Genomic DNA, 23670 nt, shown 5'->3' on the forward strand with positions numbered 1-23670 from the left:
GTGGTTCAAGAGGAACCTTTGCCAAGGAAGAAACAACTGAATAGACTTTAGGGAAGGACGGTCCCTTGCTGTGTGCCTGTGGGCTGGTCTGCAGTTTGCTGTTTTAACCAAGGAAAGGCTGTAGGGACTTTGCTGTGTGCTGTGTCCCCCTGCTTGAAAGGACTTTGCTGTGCTGTGTCCTGAAGTAACGTATCCCAAGGGCCCGAGGTGAGCTGGCTCCCTGTTTAAGAACAATAAAGTTTCCAAAGAAGACTCTCAGATTTGCTGTGTGCGTGTGCTCTGTCTAGCCTGAGACCTTCGTAAGTTGTGCCCTGGATCTTGGGCACCGGGAGTTCCAAACGAGCGTGTGCACCTGGAAGCCAAGTAAGTCTCAGCGACGCAGTGTGCGTGAGCTTGGTGCAGCCTGAGACTTTTGCGTGGATTGGCCCGTGATCGTGCACACCAGAAGGGCAAGTGTGTCTCAGCGATGCTGCATGCGTGTGCTGTTTGGCAACCTGAGACCCTCGCCAGAGGTGCCCTGTGATCGAGGCCACCCGAAGATCAAGTGTGTCTCAGCGACGCGGAGTGCGTGTGCTTTCTACCGCCTGAGACCTGCGCAAGTTGTGCCCTGTGATCGGGGGCACCCGAAGGTAAAGTGTGTCTCAGCGATGCGGAGTGCATGTGCTTTCTACCACCTGAGACCTGCGCAAGTTGTGCCCTGTGATCGTGGGCACCAGAAGATCAAGTGTGTCTCAGCGACGCTGCGTGCGGGTGTCGTATGCAGCCTGAGACCCTCGTGAGAAGTTGTCTGGTTATTGTGCACCCAGAGTTCCAGTGAGTCTCATTGACTCTGAGTGCTGATGTAGTGTGCAGCCTGGGATCTTCTCATTGCCCAGAAATTCTGAGAGATTGCATTGGAGGCCCAAGTCGCTGGACGCGGAGAGGAGAGTGGTTTGCGCCCCCCAGGTAACGTGCGTCGACTCCTGGGGTGGGGCACGGACTTGGAGGAAGACGCTCTCCGCCTCTTTCTCCGTCCTGCAGCACGAGCCTCTGCTTCGGGTCGGATTGCGGCCCGTGTGCCAAGGGAGTGTCAGCACCCGGGCCGGAGTGCGAAGCTACATTTACTGTGTTATATCTTACCCGTGTGGGAGGGCAACTGTGGCCGGAGACTAACCACAAGTCAACACAAGTGGTGGAGAGACCGCCGGAGGCACCGTGAAAGGTGCTGGAGTAAATTACATATTGCATTATTTCTGCATAACGGAGTATGTGCTGATTGTATGACTGTATTGCCTTATTTCTTCACAACTTACTGCCTGTTTTTCGTATTGCCCATTGCATTAGTTTTGCATAACGAACTGCCTGATAGGTGTGTTATGCATTGCACTAGGTTTGCATAACAAACTGCCTGATAGATGTGTTACGCCTTGTCATAGTCCTGCATCACGAACTGCCGGATTGTCGTATTACAATTGCATTAGTGTTGCATACCGACTAGCCTGATATATGTGTTCCGCATTGCATTAGTTTCGCATAACGAACTGACTGATAACTGTATCACACATTGCATTACTTTTTCCTAACAGAGTATCTGAAGGGGACCGTACGCATTGCATTACGGGGGCAGAACAGCTTACAACGTTGCTGCATTACGCACTGCATTACAGTGACAGAACAAATCGCCAGATAGCCGTTTGACAATCTGCATTATTCTTATGTTGCATAACGAACTGCCTATTACGACATTAGGCTTACATAGGATTGTTTAGTTTAGCTCAATAATAATAGGCCAGGGGGAGCATTACCCCGACGCATATGTTGGTTTAGTATTGTGTGGTCGCATCGTATATCTTTTTATAAACATATACTTGTTTTTCTATGAAACTCGTTTGGAGTCTATTTGTGGTGTCATCATTGAGTTGCTGTGAGCGTAATTGCAAATACTTTACACATTGGCCTTGAAGATAAGCCTGGCTGCTCGTGCCAAGCTACCAAGGGGGTGGAGCGGGGGTTATCTCTAGAGGCGACCTTTCTTTCCCTAACGTTGTGGCCGGGGTGTGGGATTCTAACACCGGGTCTAACGTTTTGGTGGCCGCGGTGGGGGATTCCAACACCGGGTCCAACAGACTTGCATGGTGGTTCTAATAGGAAAGGTCAGTGGTTGAATTCCCGCTCTACATGTGGTGTGGATTACACCTCTGTGACCCAGCGGCCCTGATGGGTCACTGGGTAAAGTCTGAGGCTCCACCGTTGGAATCCTTGCAGTTCCAACACCTTTAAATGAGGTGAGGGAATCAAGGGGTCAGCAGGTCAGGCTCCCCCTCCATCAAACCATAATGAGACTATGAATTTTCAATTCTTTTTATGTTAAATATAGGGCCTATATAGAGTCTTTAAAAGTCTGCCATGCTAATGCAAAAAAAGTACCATCCCCTTCTAAAATGGTAAAAAAATATTCTGTAACTATCCGTTTTTTGTAATACAATAAAAGGAGTGCCCTCTTCTGAAACTAATGACCTCCTTTAAAGCTCTGAAAAACGTTCTTGCTCAAATTTCATCTGGTATTGGAGACATCTGAGGTTTTGAGCTCAATTATAGAACCCATTTAAAATGGTGGGAAACGTGCAAGCGATATTGTGCTAATAACACCTATTCCCCATTGAGCACTCGTGTTTATCCAAAGCTCCAGTTGGACCTTGTAATGAGTGACGATCACAAGCGCTATTTACTCTCAGTTCCTATTTGGCACAGTGCTAAACACAGGTGCAGGCCGCATTAGTGCTGGTTGCACCACAGCTCTGGCCTAAAGCCAAGGCAATAAAATTGTCCATTATCGCCTTCCTCAATACCTAAACCTTCCCTATGCTTTTCAAACACTGATGACAAGCTGCAACAAATTTAGGGCCTGAATTAGAGTCTGACATGAGGGTTGCATCACAGAGATTACGGATATCACATCTGCCTTAATACAAGTGCATTATATCCTAATTTACTTATTATAACACAGACCACAGACAGGACATCTGTCCCATTTGTGACGCATTACCCATCCACTAAATTCTAAACCAAGTTATTCGTTTTTTATTATCCATATTTGAATTTGAATCTTGATTAAGGTTGCAAGTTTGTTGAATTTAAAAAATGTAGATGACTCAAGTTCGAGCAGATTCAGCTTTCTCAGGGCTAGTGAAAAGCACAGAGAATGAATGAGAGGAATACTCACCCACAATGAGTCCAACCTCACAGCTATGGTCGCTGTATCCGCAGCTCATCATGGTGCCGACAGTGTCGTTAACAATGGCGATAACGTTGATGTCATAATCCTAGAGGAGAAGAATACAGGTCCATGGTGCGTGTGAGTGCTAGAAGATATCGGAGTGTACAAACAGGGAGGAGTGGAGAGACCAGTACTCAACATTGGAACCCGAGAGGCGGCACAGACTTGTGAGGTAGTAGAAAGATGCTAAGAGGAGATCGAGTAAGGCGAAGGAGAGAAAGGCAAGGGAAAGAGATAAACCGGAGACACAATAAAGGGAGGCGTGTGAGATAAAAAAAAAAACATGAAAGGGGGTCAGAAAATGAGAGCGAAGTAGAAGAATAGACAATGTGCTAAAGAGGGGGAGATCAAGAGAAAGAGACAGAGACAGAGAAGGTGAGAGACTTGACAAAGATAGAGACAAATGGGCAGAGTGAAAAGACAATACATTTTGATCCAGAGGTGGAAAGATTGAGCAGAAGACACAATTTTACTCCTCTATTGTGTGAGTACAAGAGATGATAAATAGAGAGAGGGAGAGAGAGAGGGGGGGAATGTGTGTGACAGAAAAGTAGTAGGAAACGGATGTATTTCTGTGCTGGGTAAGATCTTCCTCTGTTTCGTTTTCTCCCAATTCGAAGCCTAAATCCACACCACAAATGGAACCTGACCTCCTATTCTTTGTCTTTCTTCTGCCCTCCTCCTGACTTTGTCCCTTTTTTCCAACCCAAATCATCCCTTCTGGAAATGTCATCTAACACCTTTCATTTTTAAACTTCATATGTGAGTTTACTTCCTGATTCTCAGATGAAGTGGATGGTTACCTTTCATTACATTCACAATCTGTACATTAATAATAACCAGATCCTAAATTTGCACCTCTTTCAGCCCAGAATACGAAAACAAAATGCATTTCCAAACCTAAGCCTAGAACCATCACCAGCCTCAGTTGTAACAAATTCCCATTCCAGTAAACCTTAACTCTGACATCACTCTCAAACTTATCCTTCACCAAATTTCATCCTTAATCAAACAGAAAACAAACCCGCAACATCAAATCACACCCTAAACTCTAATGACTATTCTTAATGTCAGCCTTTGCCCTTAACTCCAGCGTATCTCTAAATTAACTGTAATCCAAGTTCCAAATTCTGACCCAACAACAACTACTATTCTATTCTAATGGCCCCAATGTCCCCAAGTTCCCCAGCGTGCAGCACCACAATATAATTTAATATCAGGTCGTTTGTTGCCCCAGAAGGGGCCTTCTGATTTTTTATTTGTATCATCATTTTTACTGTTCTTGGTGAACTTACTTGTCTATAAAAGTCTTATTGTTCTTTGGAAGATAACGCTATAACAGTGGCCAAGCCTGAGTTTATTGAATTGTATTTACTTTTACATGATCTGTCTTAAAGTAAGCCTTGACTGCTTGCCTTTGCTACCACTGGAGAGTCATTTCAGAACAGTGAAAAACTTGGTTCTTAAATTGGAATGCAAAAATACTGGTGGGCCTAGGACACTGGTAGTAAAAGACAACACCCACATAGGCCACACCACCACCCAAAGAAAAGGCCTCAAACTTCGACCCTAGAAAAAATCCTAAGTGACCTGAACTGCGAATATTACCCTTCAAAAACCATGTTGTTTTCTCTCATTCCCAAATTCCTCCTACCCTCAGACACAACACCATTGAGACATGTGACTACAGGAGTCATCACACCCTCACCCATCCACATGTTCCATCTATGTCCATCTGAACCACATGACCTTAAATTGTGAACTTTTATCCTGAGAATCCTTACACCCTAGCATACCGGGACGTGTTGAGTCCTCATCCCCAAGATCATCTTGCCCACTACCACCTCTTGCTCAACCTTGGCCACCTTTCCGCAGCTCACCCCTCTTCGGTGAATAGCATCCCGAAGCATCTTCACCACATCCTCTCCCTCCACCCCGGAGCACTGGAAGCCTTTGGTCCAGGAGATCAGCACACTCTGCAGAGTAAGAGACAAAGTAAAAGTTTAGCAGGACACTGCACGACAAGCCATCAGCAGGGCCCAAGGTCACCAGGGCCTGTGGCAAAGCGACACAATGTTCCAAGGCTATGCAATCATCACAGCATGTACTAAGCAGTACATGTTATTAAGAAAAATAACATATATCCAGTCTGGCAGTAGTTAACCATGGTATATACTTTGCTGCTACTACCAGTACGTGCTACTTCACATGGCCATGAGTTATGTGATCACATACGTGCATTCGTATTCAGATCATGCTTGCTAAAGAAGAAGTAAGGCTCCTTATTACCTAAATTGAAACATTGAAATGCAGAGCTGTTGAGGATGGCCGATTGGAAATAAACCTCACCCACTCACACACCATACCTCCACCATCCATTGCCAAAGGACATGCGCACTGTGGAGATGTGCATGTGGGGGGGTGGGGGGGGGGTTGGCTGCAGGGACCCCTGCCACACACAGCCAAAGACCATGCACGATGGTGGTTGTATTAGCGTACGGTAATATTATATTACTCTACGTTTAAAAACCATGGAAATTCACTGGAAAACAAAGATTACAGGTAGGTTAGAGTTAGGTTTATGTTTCACCCACACAAAACCAAAGAAATTCATCAGTTATAGATATACTTATCTAAAGAAACTATAGCTCGTGGCATTAAGTAACTTTAGGTCATGAGTTTTAGTTTCTTAACATAAGTATAGCTATAGCTCCTGAATTTCTATGGTTTTGAGTGTGTAAAATATAAACCTAACTATAATGTCCCAGTAACCTTTGTTTTTTTCAGTGAATATATATATATATATATATATATATATATATATATATATATACCCCATCACCAGTCCTGGGGGATTCAGGGTATCCCTACCTGGCCCCTTATGTCTTTTTTCAACGTTTTGAGCATTAATTCCTGGAAAACTACAGAACGGATGTACACCAAATCACAATAAACCCTCTTTCCGGCCCAATATCTAGCCTCCTGCCAACTTTGGTGTAAATCCGTTCAGCGGTTTGGGCTGTAGCTCTATCTAAACTTCCTATGGGAAAATGATTGGGGAAACATCGTTTTGGGTCCCCTGCCTCATTCTCATTGTGTATGGCTCGACAGCCATTGCAGAAAGACCAGATCCATCCTTATGCAGACGCTAAAAGCCAGTAACAGAATTGATATCTATAGGGCTAGGAAAGATTACAAAGATATATTGTCGAATGCTAAACTTGCATGGGGGTGCAAGATGTGGGAGGACCTGGTGTGAGAAGTTGGCCTGATATGTAGTGCTCACTATTCTAGTGATCACTGTGTATCATTCCAAACGACCCTTATTGATGATTGGTTGCAAGTCAACCGTATAGACCAGCTATCCTAGTAGCGTGGATACGAGCAGTCTTAGGCTAAACTCTAGAGGGCGTGTTAGGCCAGCTGTTTACCATCACATATACCCCTTGAACACCAAGTGAAAGGACACCACACAAGTTGTTATGAAAATAAAAGGATATTTATTTATAACAAGACTGCCCTGGCTCTTTATGAGTCAGGGAGCTAAGCACACTACAAAACTCTTAGGAAAATACTTCAGTTGCACAATTTACGCAAAGGCCCGAGGGGCACGAGAAACCATCTACACTAACAGTGAAATGCGAATGGTTAGAGTCTGGAGGTACTGATTCCGGAGTGTTCCGATCAGTGGGTCTAAACGAAAAAGGAACTGGACACTTGTAGAGCGAACCTGCGATGGAGCACCGAGATGCTCGAGTTACCTAGCCCGGAGGCTGCGGCTGCGTGAAGTTCGGCAAGATGTCGGGAGTCCTCGTGTAGTCTCAGGAGCCTGAAAGAAGAAGTTGCTGGCAGGCGACCAGTGACGATGTTCAGAGCGATCCAAGCCTGGATCGGTGATGAAGGAAACCTGAAAGCAGAGGGGACTCAGTTCTCAACCGCTAGCCAGCGATCGTGTGGGTACCAGGGGGGTACCGGCTGAAGTCACCTCGACCAGGTGAGTGGGTGACGTCGGACTCAGCTGTTCCTCGGACCAGGAGGCGCGGCGGCGACCAGGATGGAGGGCGAGCTGTCCCACGAAGGTGTCTGCTGTCGATGATGCTGGGCCCAGGAAGGGGCAGCGGATCTTGGCAGTGGCAACCCAAGCGGGGGAGTCAAGATGGCGTCGGGAGTGGACCAGGAGGGTCCGTGGTACTCCTCTGTTGAAGGGGAGCAAGAGCCAGTCTGGAGCAACCAGACCGGTGATGCAAATAATCTTGGAGCGTCGTGAAGAGGGCCACAAGCCGGTCGGCAAGTGGTCGGACAACGCTGGGAACAGCAAGAAGCGGAAGGGCCCCCACGCAGATCTCGTGGATGCTGGGGAGACAGACTTCGATGCTGGAGCTGCTCAGGGTTTAGGGCTTCTCAAACCCTAGGTGCACTCACTCGAGGGTCCCTCGGTGGGCGTGCTAGATAAGCGTCGTGCAGGTTCTGAAGATAGCCGGTCCCGCAGGTCTCGTCACACCTACGACTCTCAGCTGGGCTGATGAGGTAGGTAAAAGGTCAGAGATGGCAGGGAACTTGGGTCTCGTCGAGCTGGGCAGTCTTGATCCGTAGGAGACGTACAGCAAACCGCAAGCGCTTAGGTGGTGCCTGCTGGTGCAGGGTGGCTACTCCTTAGCCACAAGGGAGAGTCTTCAGAAATAGTCAAGAGTTCCTTTCGTGGAAAGTGGTTTGTGATTCGGAGTTATCCGATTATCTGATTATCCAATTTGGGAAGGGGACTCGCTCCTACCTTTATTCTAAGAAAAGGGGCTGGCCCGTGACTAGGTTCTACCTATGGGTGGAGCCAGGAGGGGGGTGGTTACACCCCTATCCTTTGTCCGGCTTCGCGCCAGCTCAGGGGCTGGTGTGCCCCCGAAACTGGTTTGAGCCGGGCTATGCACAGTGAGCACCGGGGTGCCACTTGCAATCACCTTCCTTTCAGCCCTGCCTACCTGGGATACACAAACCCTGTCTGGGATGGTGCTAACACCGCCCTCGACAGGAAACCCTTTGTCCAAGCTCCCCTTGCTGGAAGGTCCCCCAGCAGCAGGAGGTCAGACTTGTGTCTGGTGGCAGCATCCATTTTGTGATGCTGAGGCTTGAGTCAACTTTAACCGGGGTTCAAGGTTACTTCCATGTCGTGTCCCTCTAAAAGGGGGGAATGCTAACCCCGTCGCCAGGACTGGCGAGGGGTTCGTATTCCCATTCGTATGACACCTTACTCGACATGTGTAGGTGATGTGATGCCAAAGTTAGCAAATAACCGCAAGGATTATAATGCATTAAAAGTAGTTGGCCCGCGTCACCATGGAACGGCTATTAGGACTTGGTTCCGCAAGCCGTCGACGGGCTCAGCTCGCGCCAGAGCACCGCCCCACATGATTCCCTGCACTCTGCCTTCAGGATTGATAAGGCCTGCTATAGGAGTGACTGATAGGAATCCATGTGTCCATTTTAGGGTTTAGGTGTAGGAATACTACACCTACAGCAACGGGTGATTACACCACGTGGCCCCAGCTGTCGTGCAGCCAGTTGTGTCAGATTTGGGCGGCCATTCCAGGGGTGGCATAATACATGCTTCAGCCCCTGGTAGGCCCTGGGTACACCGATGCCCTGGATACCTGTGGTATGCTGAGACAGGCACTGACAAGGCGGCCCAGTTCCAATTAGTGGATGCACCTAATGTACATGTGTGTTAATTTCGAGAGAGAACAGCTAGGCTGTGGGTCTGATTGGCAGGCCCACAGCCGGAGAAAGTCGTAAACCAATGAAGCAAAAGCAAAAAATCTGGGTGATCATAGGATTGCAGACCCTACTCTCCTACATGACCCCCCCCCAAACTTTGGGACAATAAGCTAACCTTGACCAGGTGAGTCTTCTTGCTCTAAGTGGAAATACCTGGAGAGCCCATCTGCATTGCCATGATCAGTGCCAGGTCTATGCTCCACTGTGAAGTCCATCCCCTGTAGGGAAATGGACCACCTAAGTAGTTTGGGGTTTTCACCCTTCATTTGATTTAGCCACAAGAGGGGCTTATGGTCGGTCTGAATCTTGAAGTGAGTGCCAAACAAGTATGGCCTCAACTTCTTCAGGGCCCAAACCACAGCAAAGGCCTCCCTCTCAATAGCTGACCAATTCTTCTCTCTGGGGGTCAGCCTCCTGCTAATAAAAGCTATGGGCTGGTCATGACCATCAAAATTCAGTTGCGATAGAACAGCTCCCCCACCCAGCTCCAAAGCGTCTGTTTGGACAATGAATGGTTTGGAGTAGTCTGGACTCTTTAGGATAGGTGCTGTGCACATGGCCTGCTTTAGGTCATCGAATGCCTTCTGACAGCTTGCTGTCCACTGAACTTTTTTTGGCATCTTTTTACTTGTCAGGTCGTTTAGCGGGGTCACAATGGATCCATAATTTCTGACAAATTTCCGGTAATAACCAGTCAGGCCCAAGAAAGCTCGAACCTGAGTCTGGGTGGTTGGAGGAGCCCAGTCCTGGATGGCCTGTATTTTGCTCTCCAATGGTTGAACCTGGCCTCCACCTACAAGGTGGCCCAGGTATACAACCTGTGTCTGCCCTATCTGGCACTTGGTGGCCTTGATAGTGAGGCCTGCCTTCTGCAGGGCCTCTAACACTTTCCTCAGGTGGACCAGGTGATCCTCCCAGGTGGAGCTAAAGACAGCGATATCGTCCAGATACGCCGCACAGAAGTCGTCCAACCCAGTGAGAACTCGATTCACCAGCCTTTGGAAGGTGGCAGGTGCATTTTTCAAACCAAAGGGCATTACCACGAACTGATAATGCCCACCCGGGGTAGAAAATGCTGTTTTGGGCTTGGCCTCCTCAGCTAACCTGATTTGCCAATACCCAGCTGTCAGGTCAAACGTACTTAAGTAGTTGGCCGAGGCCAACCGGTCGATAAGTTCGTCTGCTCTTGGTATCGGGTGGGCGTCAGTCTTAGTGACCGCATTGAGACCTCTGTAGTCCACGCAAAACCTCATCTCTTTCTTACCGCCCTGGGTGTGAGGTTTCGGCACCAGCACTACGGGACTAGCCCAGGGGCTGTCCGAGGGTTCAATGACTCCCAGCTCCAACATTTTCTGCACCTCTGTCTTGATGCAGTCTCTGACATGATCAGGTTGCCGATAGATTTTACTCTTTACGGGCAGACTGTCCCCAGTGTCGACCTCATGGGTATACCACTTGGTCTGACTGGGTGTCAGAGAGAACATATGTCGAAAGGATTGAAGAACCTGTTTACAATCCTCTTGTTGACGTCCAGAGAGGCTGCCACAAAAGACAACACCATCTACTGATCCATCGTCAGGGTTCTGAGAGAGCAGGTCTGGGAGAGGGTCACTCTCCTCCTCCTGTCCCTCATCTGTGGCCATGAGCAAGCCCATGCCCTCCCTGTCGACATATGCCTTGAGCCTGTTTACATGGAGCACCCTGTGGGGGCTCCGGGGAGTTCCCAGGTCTACCAAGTAGGTGACCTCTCCCTTTTGCTCAATGATCGTGTGGGGCCCAGACCATTTGTCTTTGAGTGCTGCTGGGGCCACTGGCTCCAGCACCCACACCTTCTGTCCAGGCTGGTACACAGTCAGGACAGCCTTTTGGTCGTGCCAAGCTTTCTGTAATTCTTGGCTCGCCTCCAGGTTTTTAGACGCCTTTTCCATGTACTCCGCCATCCGCGAGCGGAGACCGAGCACATAGTCCACAATGTTTGATGCCGGCTTTCTGAGAGGTCTCTCCCATTCTTCCTTTACCAAACAAAGGGGTCCCCTTACAGGATGTCCGAACAGAAGCTCAAAAGGGCTGTAGCCAACCCCCTTCTGCGGGACCTCTCTGTAGGCGAACAAGAGGCAGGGTATCAGGACATCCCATCTCCGCCGAAGCTTTTCAGGTAGTCCGTGAATCATCCCTTTTAGGGTCCTGTTGAATCTCTCAACAAGCCCATTGCATTGTGGGTGATAGGGTGTGGTGAACTTGTAGTTGACACCACATTCCTTCCACATAGCAGTCAGATATCCCGACATGAAGTTTGCACCTCTGTCTGAGACGACCTCCTTAGGGAAGCCCACTCTGGAGAACACTCCAAGTAGGGCCCGTGCCACCACAGGTGCTGTAGTGGTCCTAAGGGGAATAGCTTCGGGATACCTGGTGGCGTGCTCCACCACCACCAGTATAAACTTGTGCCCCGATGCTGTCTGGGGTTCCATTGGTCCGACAATGTCGATCCCCACCCGTTCAAAGGGTACCCCCACCACTGGTAGTGGTATGAGGGGGGCCTTTGTCGTGCCACCTGACTTACCACTGGCTTGGCAAGTGACACAGGAGCGGCAAAACTCCTTCGTATCTTCAGACATGTGGGGCCAGTGAAAGTGTGGAACAATTCTGTCCCAAGTCTTATTCTGGCCTAAGTGACCTGCAAGGGGAATCTCGTGGGCCAAGGTGAGAAGGAAACCTCTCAGAGACAAGGGGATGACCAGCCTCCTGGTCGCACCAGGTTTGGGGTCTCTTGCCTCGGAGTACAGGAGTCCATCGTCCCAGTACACTTTGTGGGTACCTGTGGCATTCCCTGCAGCCTCAGCAGCGGCCTGCTGTCTGAGGGGTTCAAGTGAGGGGCAGTCTAACTGTGCCTTCCCCAGGTCTTCCCTGGAGGGTCCCCCTGAGCCCAGAAACTCAACCTGACCAGGTTCCAGCTCTTGCGGCTCAGTTTCCCTCAGTTCTTTAAGGTCAGCCTCCTCGGAGACTTGATCCACGACCTGGAGCAAGGGGGAAGGCGAAGCCTTACCCTTACTGCTCCTTTTCTTGGAAGGTGTCTGGTCCGTTCTTCCAGGATCCAGCACCTGTTCAGTGGGGCATCTTTTGGCCTGTGACCTGGTCACAGCAAGGACATGTGCTGGCAAGCCTAACATCTCCATGTGAGTCCTCTGCTCCACCTCTGACCATTGTGACGTTTCCAAATCATTGCCCAACAGACATTCTACGGGGAGGTCTGAACTAACCACAACCTTTTTCGGGCCACTTACCCCTCCCCAGGAGAAATCAACAACTGCCATACTGTGATTGGTAGTGACGTTGCTGGCATTGGTCACTAGGTAACTGGTACCTAGCATGATCTGTCCAGGGTCCACGAAGTTAGGCGTCACCATGGTGACACTGGCACACGTGTCCCTGTAGGCCTGAGCCACTTTTCCATTTATCAAAGGTGTCTGTCTGTATTTGCCCAAAGTATTGGGACTGGCATCAGGGGACATATCCATATCCCCTGTACAGACAAGGACGGCCTGAGTGAGCGTGCCGACTAAGTCGTCACTCCCCTCGGTTCCCAAGGTTAACCCAACTAATGCCTTGGGAGGCGCACTACCACTGCTGACTGTACTAGGGGGCGCAGGTGCCTTAGGGGCTGCAGTGGCAGGAGTTTGCCCTCCTTTCTTGGTGCACTCACTAAACCAGTGAGTCTTACTTTTACAGTATTGGTACCACCTTTTTGACTGGCCTTCTTGAGTCTTCTTCTTCTGTGAAGCCTGACCCCCACCCTCTTTGGTTTGTTGGGGACCTGTCGAAGACTTCTGGTCATTTTGTTCGTTCTTGTTACCCTTTTGGTCTGCTTTCTTCTGACCACCCTGGTTCTGATTCTGGTTCTGCTTGACCCTTGTTCTGACCCATCTGTCTGCCTTCTTTCCCAATTCTTGGGGAGAGGTCAGATCCGAGTCGACAAGGTGCTGATGCAACAATTGGTTCTGACAGTTGTTTAAAATCTGTTCTCGCATGATAAGATTGTACAATCCTGTGTAATCAGTAACCTTGCTACCCAGCAACCAGCCTTCCAAAGCCTTAGTGGCACAATCGACAAAGTCAGCCCAATCCTGAGACTGAATTTTCTGGGTGTCCCGGAACAGCACCCGGTACTGTTCCGTGGTTAAGCCGAACCCATCAATCAGTGTGTTCTTCAGGACTTGGTAGTTGTTAGCATCCTCAGCTCTTGTAGTGAGGAGCTTGTCCCTTCCTTTACCTTCAAAGGAAAGCCACAGTATAGCTGCCCACTGACTTGGGGGGACGCACTGGACAGTGCAGGCCCTCTCCAAGGCAGTTATCCACTTGTGGATGTCGTCCCCTTGTTTAAAGGGGGGCACTATTTTACTCAGGTGTCTAGTGTCTATACCCCTGTCTTTCTCTCTATTGAGAATGCTGCCACCAGTGGGGTCTAACCCACTTAATTTCTGCTCTCGGGCCAAGGCAAGTCTTTCTTTGGCGAGGGCAAGTTCTTCCCGCTCGATCCTCAGATTGACCTCCCGCATCTTCGCTTCATGCTCCCTCCTCTGAGGGGAAGTCATTCCTCTCTGAGAAGGTGCCTGAGAGACATGTGTATGAACCGATCTGCCAGAGCCTCTGGAGAGAGACCTAGCTCGTCCGTTCCCAAGGTTAAGCCTGCTTGAGCGTGGGCCCGGGGCTCCCCCAGTTCCATTCTCATGCCTGCTTAAGTTGGTCCTTGTAAGCCTGCCGACTACCACTGGACCTTTGTCTGCCTCGTCTCCCGATAACTCGTCCTCGTCCTCCTCCTCTGTGTGGAGGTCGAGGTCTGGGTCACCGAGGGTTCCCTCTAAGGGAGGCATGTTCCCATCTGCACTGGGGGGACCTGGGTTAGAGGACCTCCTAGCATCGTACGCCTCTAAGAGACCTATCAGTATTGCGATGGTAGGGTTAGAACCCTGGTTTAGCTTCCTGGAGGCACACAGTTGTCTCATCTCCTTGAAGCTAAGAGTTGCATATCGTGACACGACCTGTGGAGGGTCACTGACCACTAAGGGAGTCCCTGCAGACTCTCCGTGGACCGACATGCTTTTCTAGTGAGGTGTAAGTGTTGCACCTACCTACACTATGGGTTTACCTACTGATCCCTTGCTAAGAGTTGTAGTCAGGGTGTGCTAAGCCCTGTTACACTACAACAGCCGGTTCAGTAGAACTCGGAGTATTCTAAGTTAAGTTATATGTACCTGGGTACTTATGTGATCTTTCACTGCGATATTCTTAGGATACGTGTGTGGTAAAACAACAGCAAGCTCAAATCCCACCCGCTGCTCACCAATGTGAGAAGTTGGCCTGATATGTAGTGCTCACTATTCTAGTGATCACTGTGTATCATTCCAAACGACCCTTATTGATGATTGGTTGCAAGTCAACTGTATAGACCAGCTATCCTAGTAGCGTGGATACGAGCAGTCTTAGGCTAAACTCTAGAGGGCGTGTTAGGCCAGCTGTTTACCATCACATATACCCCTTGAACACCAAGTGAAAGGACACCACACAAGTTGTTATGAAAATAAAAGGATATTTATTTATAACAAGACTGCCCTGGCTCTTTATGAGTCAGGGAGCTAAGCACACTACAAAACTCTTAGGAAAATACTTCAGTTGCACAATTTACGCAAAGGCCCGAGGGGCACGAGAAACCATCTACACTAACAGTGAAATGCGAATGGTTAGAGTCTGGAGGTACTGATTCCGGAGTGTTCCGATCAGTGGGTCTAAACGAAAAAGGAACTGGACACTTGTAGAGCGAACCTGCGATGGAGCACCGAGATGCTCGAGTTACCTAGCCCGGAGGCTGCGGCTGCGTGAAGTTCGGCAAGATGTCGGGAGTCCTCGTGTAGTCTCAGGAGCCTGAAAGAAGAAGTTGCTGGCAGGCGACCAGTGACGATGTTCAGAGCGATCCAAGCCTGGATCGGTGATGAAGGAAACCTGAAAGCAGAGGGGACTCAGTTCTCAACCGCTAGCCAGCGATCGTGTGGGTACCAGGGGGGTACCGGCTGAAGTCACCTCGACCAGGTGAGTGGGTGACGTCGGACTCGGCTGTTCCTCGGACCAGGAGGCGCGGCGGCGACCAGGATGGAGGGCGAGCTGTCCCACGAAGGTGTCTGCTGTCGATGATGCTGGGCCCAGGAAGGGGCAGCGGATCTTGGCAGTGGCAACCCAAGCGGGGGAGTCAAGATGGCGTCGGGAGTGGACCAGGAGGGTCCGTGGTACTCCTCTGTTGAAGGGGAGCAAGAGCCAGTCTGGAGCAACCAGACCGGTGATGCAAATAATCTTGGAGCGTCGTGAAGAGGGCCACAAGCCGGTCGGCAAGTGGTCGGACAACGCTGGGAACAGCAAGAAGCGGAAGGGCCCCCACGCAGATCTCGTGGATGCTGGGGAGACAGACTTCGATGCTGGAGCTGCTCAGGGTTTAGGGCTTCTCAAACCCTAGGTGCACTCACTCGAGGGTCCCTCGGTGGGCGTGCTAGATAAGCGTCGTGCAGGTTCTGAAGATAGCCGGTCCCGCAGGTCTCGTCACACCTACGACTCTCAGCTGGGCTGATGAGGTAGGTAAAAGGTCAGAGATGGCAGGGAACTTGGGTCTCGTCGAGCTGGGCAGTCTTGATCCGTAGGAGACGTACAGCAAACCGCAAGCGCTTAGGTGGTGCCTGCTGGTGCAGGGTGGCTACTCCTTAGCCACAAGGGAGAGTCTTCAGAAATAGTCAAGAGTTCCTTTCGTGGAAAGTGGTTCGTGATTCGGAGTTATCCGATTATCTGATTATCCAATTTGGGAAGGGGACTCGCTCCTACCTTTATTCTAAGAAAAGGGGCTGGCCCGTGACTAGGTTCTACCTATGGGTGGAGCCAGGAGGGGGGTGGTTACACCCCTATCCTTTGTCCGGCTTCGCGCCAGCTCAGGGGCTGGTGTGCCCCCGAAACTGGTTTGAGCCGGGCTATGCACAGTGAGCACCGGGGTGCCACTTGCAATCACCTTCCTTTCAGCCCTGCCTACCTGGGATACACAAACCCTGTCTGGGATGGTGCTAACACCGCCCTCGACAGGAAACCCTTTGTCCAAGCTCCCCTTGCTGGAAGGTCCCCCAGCAGCAGGAGGTCAGACTTGTGTCTGGTGGCAGCATCCATTTTGTGATGCTGAGGCTTGAGTCAACTTTAACCGGGGTTCAAGGTTACTTCCATGTCGTGTCCCTCTAAAAGGGGGGAATGCTAACCCCGTCGCCAGGACTGGCGAGGGGTTCGTATTCCCATTCGTATGACACCTTACTCGACATGTGTAGGTGATGTGATGCCAAAGTTAGCAAATAACCGCAAGGATTATAATGCATTAAAAGTAGTTGGCCCGCGTCACCATGGAACGGCTATTAGGACTTGGTTCCGCAAGCCGTCGACGGGCTCAGCTCGCGCCAGAGCACCGCCCCACATGATTCCCTGCACTCTGCCTTCAGGATTGATAAGGCCTGCTATAGGAGTGACTGATAGGAATCCATGTGTCCATTTTAGGGTTTAGGTGTAGGAATACTACACCTACAGCAACGGGTGATTACACCACGTGGCCCCAGCTGTCGTGCAGCCAGTTGTGTCAGATTTGGGCGGCCATTCCAGGGGTGGCATAATACATGCTTCAGCCCCTGGTAGGCCCTGGGTACACCGATGCCCTGGATACCTGTGGTATGCTGAGACAGGGACTGACAAGGCGGCCCAGTTCCAATTAGTGGATGCACCTAATGTACATGTGTGTTAATTTCGAGAGAGAACAGCTAGGCTGTGGGTCTGATTGGCAGGCCCACAGCCGGAGAAAGTCGTAAACCAATGAAGCAAAAGCAAAAAATCTGGGTGATCATAGGATTGCAGACCCTACTCTCCTACACCTGGTAGCAGCTATTAGGGCAGGGGACAGCAAATCATTTTGGGGTATAGTGGCCCACAGTAGCTACAATGCTGCCCCTGTGTTCATTACAATATCCAACCTCAGACCTGGGTGGATAATTTCCAGAATATTTATGCAGTCGAGCCGAATCCTGTGAGCAGAGATGTAGGGTTTTTTTCCCCTGTAAGCGAAGCCACCCTGCTGACCTAACAATTTAAAAAATTTCTGGAGGCAATTAAGCTGATTCCCCTTCATAAGGTGCTTGGTCCTGATTCTATTCCTGGGGATTTGTTCCAATTGGAACCTTTCAATTGGGCCTCTAATTTGTATCTGTTTTTTTGTTCTATTTTGGATGGTGGTCGGATTCCGGGATCTTGGCAGACCACTGAGACTGTCCTGATATATAAACAGGCAGCAAAGATAACCCATGGAATTATAGGCCCATGAGCCTTATTGATATATCTCAGAAATAGTTTTCCCATCTTATTTTAGGGCAGTTGATGGATTTGATCCAGGAAAACACTATTCTTTTAGATTTGCAGGCAGTATTTGGAAATAGGGTCAGTAAAGTGGATGATCAAATCCTACGTTTTTGAAGTCTATATCGGTGTTCGAGCTAATCTTGCTATTAAATTTATCGAAGCAGCCTTGAGTGTCCCTGAGTATTCTTTGAATTTGAAGAATTGGCGATTGGATATATATATATATATATATATATATATATCTACCACCAGTCCCGCCTCTTAAAAGAACGGGTCCGACACATGCTATTGGACCACTGCAGGTAAGATTTATTTGCCACCAATACAGCAAGTAAGTACTAAAACACCTGGCAGAGGCGTTTCGGCGAATGCCTTAATCATTGCCAGCATTGTGTTTAAAAGAAAGTTCAAAATGTGCAGGAATTTTGCATACTATTTCATAGTTCTTCAATCTCTGTGGATGGTAAACGCAAAGTATGCTGGTACCTGGAGTCCCGCAGTCCATATTGTCCCACGCACTGTGTGAGTCGACAGTCCCACATCGCGAACTTTGGTTAAGTAACCGGTCCGTGCATTCAGTAATGCCCTGGCAGTTGCCAGCATATGAGTCTGCTTATCCACTCCTTGCGGGGACCATGGCGGAAAATGTCATCTGCAATTGTCCAAATCAGCAGTAATCTGCTGCTCTCTCCTCTTAATACCAGGAACGTTGTCTTGGGCGAGGGGGCGCCGCCTTTGCGCATTCCGCACAGCACACCACAGAAGTTGTCGACATCAAGCGGAGCACCTGATCGAGAGGCGTGTCGGATGTACAGCGTCGACTACTGCACTTTAACATTATATATATATACATATATATATATATATATATATTATCTACTGGCGGTCGCCAGTAGATAGTTATAGTTAGGACCGTGTTTCCATGGGAAATCTGAAAATTCTATTTTAAAATAACTTTGGCGCCGGTTGACGAATCCTCGCAAATTTTTCAAAATAGGTGGGGCGCTCCGCTCCGCTCCTACCCTGAAAGTCTCGGGGTGATTAGTCAAGCGGGGGGCGAGAAAAAAAGGGGGGTCCCAAAACACGTTTTCCCCATGCATTTTTCCATAGGACCTTTAGTCGAAGGTACAGCCCGAACGGCTGAACAGAATTACGTGAAATTTGGCAGAGAGGTAGCCATAAGGTCAAGGAAGTGCCTTTTGAAGGTCTCGTGTAAATCTGTTCAGTATTTCCAGAGAAAATAGCATTTAAAACCATATCAATATCTATACGCGCGCACCGTGCGCGCACTCTGCGCGCACCCTGCCGTGCGCGAGCGCAATTCTGATCGGTTGTTAGATGTCAGTAAACATTTGAATCGGTCGAAATCAGGAAGTGGCGGCCGCCATTTTGTCTCTCGCAGTCTGAGGCAGTGAAAAACAAAGGTGGAGAGCGTGAAAAGGGGGCAGGGTGGACAGTTCCTGACCCCCTAGCCTTTGTCAGGGGGTCACTGAAGGACCCCCAAGGGTGAAAAAAACATTTATTTTTTTGTCGAAAATGCGCTAGGTGCGCGCATGGAGCACGCACGGTGCTCGCACGGCACGCACAACGCTTCGTGGGCGCACGGTGCGCGCACGGTGAAAAACCTGAAAAAAAAAAATATTAATAAATACATAACTTAGCATTTAAAAAACCGTACAAATTCACTTAAAAAACCATAGGTTTCACGCACATAATAGTTAGGAATTAGCATTTAAAAAACCTTGCAAATTCACTTAAAAAACCATAGGTTTCACACATGTTATAGTTAGCTGGACATTTCCCTCGTAAAAAACCAATGAAATTCCCCCGTTATAGTTAGTGCAGGCAACTATAACTCACGCGACCGCAATCCTCTGCTGATGACGTCAGGTATTACATCACTGATTACATATGTGTCTTTCTGAAAAATAAATATTTGTAATATATGTATAGCTAAAGATTAATGGAAGAAGACTTGGGTAAATAGGTGTCTAAATACAGTGATGTAATATCTGACGTCATCAGCAGAGGATTGCGGTCGCGTGAGTTATAGTTGCCTGCACTAACTATAACGGGGGAATTTCATTGGTTTTTTACGAGGGAAATGTCCAGCTAACTATAACATGTGTGAAACCTATGGTTTTTTAAGTGAATTTGCAAGGTTTTTTAAATGCTAATTCCTAACTATAACGTGTGTGAAACCTATGGTTTTTTAAGTGAATATATATATATTCACACTAGGTTTTGCCCAGTTACGAGACCGCACTCCGCTGCAGGTAAGTTTCAAACTTTAGTTATGAAAGGAATCCAGCTTTCCATCCCCATGTAAGGTCCCTGGCCTTACATGTTTCGAAGCATTTTAGCTTCTCTTCAGAGGTCCGTGTCAGCTGCCCATTCAAGCAGGTTACCATATCCTCCCCAGAGTGCTTTTTTATGTACCTTGGCTTCCGGTGTGCCTTCATGATGAAAAAAGTCATTTGACAATGCACGCTGGGATATGTCGTAGTTCCCATTCATTTTAAGACCCTCCAGTGGGTGTGGTTGCTGCAACGTGATTTGGGACAACGTTTACAGCCCTCCAGTGGGCTTCAGGATGAAACTCTGCATTCCTAATTCGATCGCCTGCTGCGCCCGTACAACAATGACTTTTTCCACTCTTGCGGGTCCTTGATTTAATTGTAGGTGGCGTGTCGTCTCCGCGGCCTGGAGCCGCCGCACTCACATATTCACACTAGGTTTTGCCCAGTTACGAGACCGCACTCCGCTGCAGGTAAGTTTCAAACTTCAATTATGAAAGGAATCCAGCTTCCCATCCCCATGTAAGGTCCCTGGCCTTACGCGTTTCGAAGCATATATATAGCATACATATATATATACACACACACACACATATATACATATATCTCGCATTGCCAGGTTCTGCATGGTGGCAGACTGCAACATTTCACATAGTTCTTTGAGGGGAGTCTGACTCTTATCCAAGCGAATCAGTGACAGGAGGAGACGAAGAACGCTCATTACTTTGCTTCTACGGCGGAAACGGACGTGATTGCGACAAGTGGGGTCAAACTGTCAATATCCCCAATGCTACCTAGGAGCAGTTCTTTGAAAGAGCTGACTCTTTATGGAAATAGCGGATTTCTTCCCAAGCGCTCATATTAACAGATCTAATTTGCATTTCATGCTGAAAACTCCTCACATTAAAATTCAGCAGCGGGCTTCCACCTCCTCTTTAACAATATATGTATGTATGTATTCCGATATTTACCTGATCCGCTCGCGTTTGAGAGGCTTCTCAAGCACCTCCGAGTGAATTATTCATATTAAAGCTAAAAGATACAGCAAACAATCTTTGAAACCTATGCACGATCCCTCCAAGGTTTTCAGAAACTTACACTGGTAACCTACCAACCAAACAAGCATCACGACGTCCAAACAATCAACAGCCAACATCTGACACCCAAGTACCGACAGCACAACGCTGCCAAGTAACTGTAGCGCATTGAGCACCCAACATCGAATGCGTAACAACTAAAGGACAATGCACATTATATCAACATCAAAAAGCCCAGACATTAAAAGCCACTTGTCAAGTACCTAACAGCATACACGTGCAACGCATATAACAAAGGACTAATGTATGGAGAATTCCAATAACCACATCAAACTGCAAATGTTTAACATCAGGCACCAAATATTGTGCATGGAATGGAGCATAACTCACCACCACCTTATGTAAAACAGATCCATAAGACCCTTAATGCCTATGCACACTGATAAGACAAGCACATGAAAACAGACTCAAGACACAAACAGCATTTGATGTCTAATGCTAGACTCCAAGCCCTCACATTTTAGCCCTTAACATGTCTGTTTGTCATCAATCCGAACACCACGCCACACACACTAAACAAACAAATTAATAACAAAACACACACAGGCGAAACACTGTTGCATTCGAAACTGTTGCAAATAAAAAGTTGTAATTGGACAATTGTGATGGTACCCCACCCACAAGTCCTCTCCTTAGGCGCAAAAGAGCGCCAAGTTATAAAACAATACACTTGACAAAGTAAAAGTGGCGTTGACTGTGCTGATTCAAGAGAGTGGAGAATGTATTGGCTGCATCTGTTTGGGGTGGGGAGATACAACGTTGAAATAGTCCCGCTACTGATTTGAGAACTAGTTGACTGCAGACTAGATAAAAGAAAAGGCGTAACGAGTTGATCTTAGGAGTTGGTGAACGCTTTTGTCGTGCACACATAGCCCAATAATGAAGACCACAGAAAGAACTCTACTAAAGCAAAACGCTTGAAATGTGTTTTCAGCTGTTTCTGCTCCGCAGACTGGTGATCCAGAGTATTACGCTAAGGAGCTATTGATAGACAAGTCACCCCGGATCCCTCATAGTACCTCGTAGCATCGCAGCTGGATGATGTGTTTATGTATTTATTGAAAGAGTTGAATGCGCTGCTGTACCCAACCATTAGGCGGCTTCAGTGTCCTCATTATGTGAACCTGTCCTTGTAGGTCGGTGGGATGTTCCCAAATGGGTCACAGTGTTGTTGTCCCACCCGTGCACGGGATTGTAATTCGACAAAGTAAGGCCCTGGCCTTGTGATTGGTCCAGAGTGGGGGTGGATGGGCACAGGGGACCAGAGTGGTGCCCGTAGATGGGGTAGACGATGATTCGATGGCGCCGGATACTTCTGGAGAAGCCTGCTAGAGTGTTCTTGAATTTTGCTGACATTCAAAAGCTTGCTGACATTGAAAGTATTCTGATCCTTTCTGAAAGAGAGATGGCTGGTTGGGAACTGCACTGCTGGCTCCAGATAGAAGGAATCCTTCTCTGGATTGTCCAGCGGCTATGGAAGAGACATAGCTGCTGGACTCTCTGTTTGTCCATGATGACTTGGGTGACACTTGATATATAGAATATAGAACAGACTTTGGGCATAATTTAGAGTTGGGAGTGTGGATTACTACATCACAAATGTGAACGATTACCCCCCTTCCTAATACAAGTGCATTTTATCCAATGGCGCTGGTAATAAGGCAGGTGGGATATCCATCACGTTTGTGATGACGTACCTGTAGGGAGCTAATCTGCTTGAAATATCTCACGGTACTAGGGATAATCCCAAGTAGTCTCAGATGTAGAGTATTGATGCGCCCAACACACTCTGCAATAGTGAATGTCTCCAGCATACCTGTCAAATGTGACGTGACGTCTTTCAAGGGGCAGACACTGAGCTGCATGCTGAGTTTTGGGGGAATTGAAAGCTCAGGACCACTGAGGAAGTGGGGGTGGAAGAGGTTAAAGGGGACCTTTTGTCTTTTACATATTGGTTATTAGATCTTCACCAGAAAACAGATGCAGTTTGTGTTATGTGTTATACTCGCTTCAAAATCAAATAAAGAGTGCTCAGGATCAAAATTGTTGCCAACCTTCATCGTCAACAATCCCCCAATGAAATACTTTTTGGTGGTCCATCTACAGACCAGAATTTCATGGGCAAGTGAAAAGGACAGCGCCCTCTTTTGCACAATATTAACCTCTCAAATTGTAGCATGGTCTAATTTATCTAAACTTTCAATAATGTGTTTTTTTTTAAATGGAAGTGTAAGACAACTCCCTGCCTCCCTAGCTTTCGACCTGTCCCAAATGGATATGGATTGTCGTTTTCTCCAACTGGACATGATAGCATGATAACCGTGTGCAGAAGTACTTCCACATTCCCTTTCTTACGCCTCTTTCAGGTACTTGTTCCTGGCCGATCAGCGCGGTAAAAAAATCGAGTTGCTTCCCCTATTTGTAGCACACGTGGCCAATACCGTCTGGTGGTTTTTGCCTATGGCTCTGGGCTTCAGTGCTCCTATACCTCTGATCTACACATGGTATAGATGTTGAGACTAGACTTGTGAGGTAATCACCTGGCTGCCCCTCCCAACCTTTTTACGCTGGTTTTGGTGAGTGGACCTGGTGGCTTAGTGGACTAAATCGTCCCCTGTAGGGACCTGTGTTCAACCTCATCGCCACAGGTTCACATCCCGGCAGGTCCACCCAGCCTTTCATCCTTCTGAGGTTGATGAAATGAATATCGTTGTGTAACAATAAAAACAATCTGTTGTTCAACACCAAGATACCCGTGGGTGAAAGGGCATTTTACAAATACATGTTATGTTATAGACACAGATTGTTTTCCAAATGTGTCATTCACCTTAAAGCT

General features: G+C 48.2%; 1 protein-coding gene across 3 annotated transcripts in view; it reads right to left on the reverse strand.

The window, feature by feature from the left end:
• Positions 1-23670, reverse strand: part of HK3 (hexokinase 3) — a 302793-nt gene that overhangs the window by 91251 nt on the left and 187872 nt on the right. For all 3 annotated transcript variants that reach the window (XM_085618301.1, XM_085618303.1, XM_085618302.1), the window contains exons 6-7: positions 5137-5232; positions 3203-3302 (exon numbers count right to left, since the gene is read on the reverse strand). In XM_085618301.1, the coding sequence (XP_085474427.1) occupies positions 3203-3302; positions 5137-5232 (196 nt within the window). The remainder of the gene's footprint in view (positions 1-3202; positions 3303-5136; positions 5233-23670) is intronic.

The sequence above is a fragment of the Triturus cristatus genome, chromosome 7, assembly GCF_964204655.1.
Source record: "Triturus cristatus chromosome 7, aTriCri1.1, whole genome shotgun sequence".
NCBI lineage: Eukaryota > Metazoa > Chordata > Amphibia > Caudata > Salamandridae > Triturus > Triturus cristatus.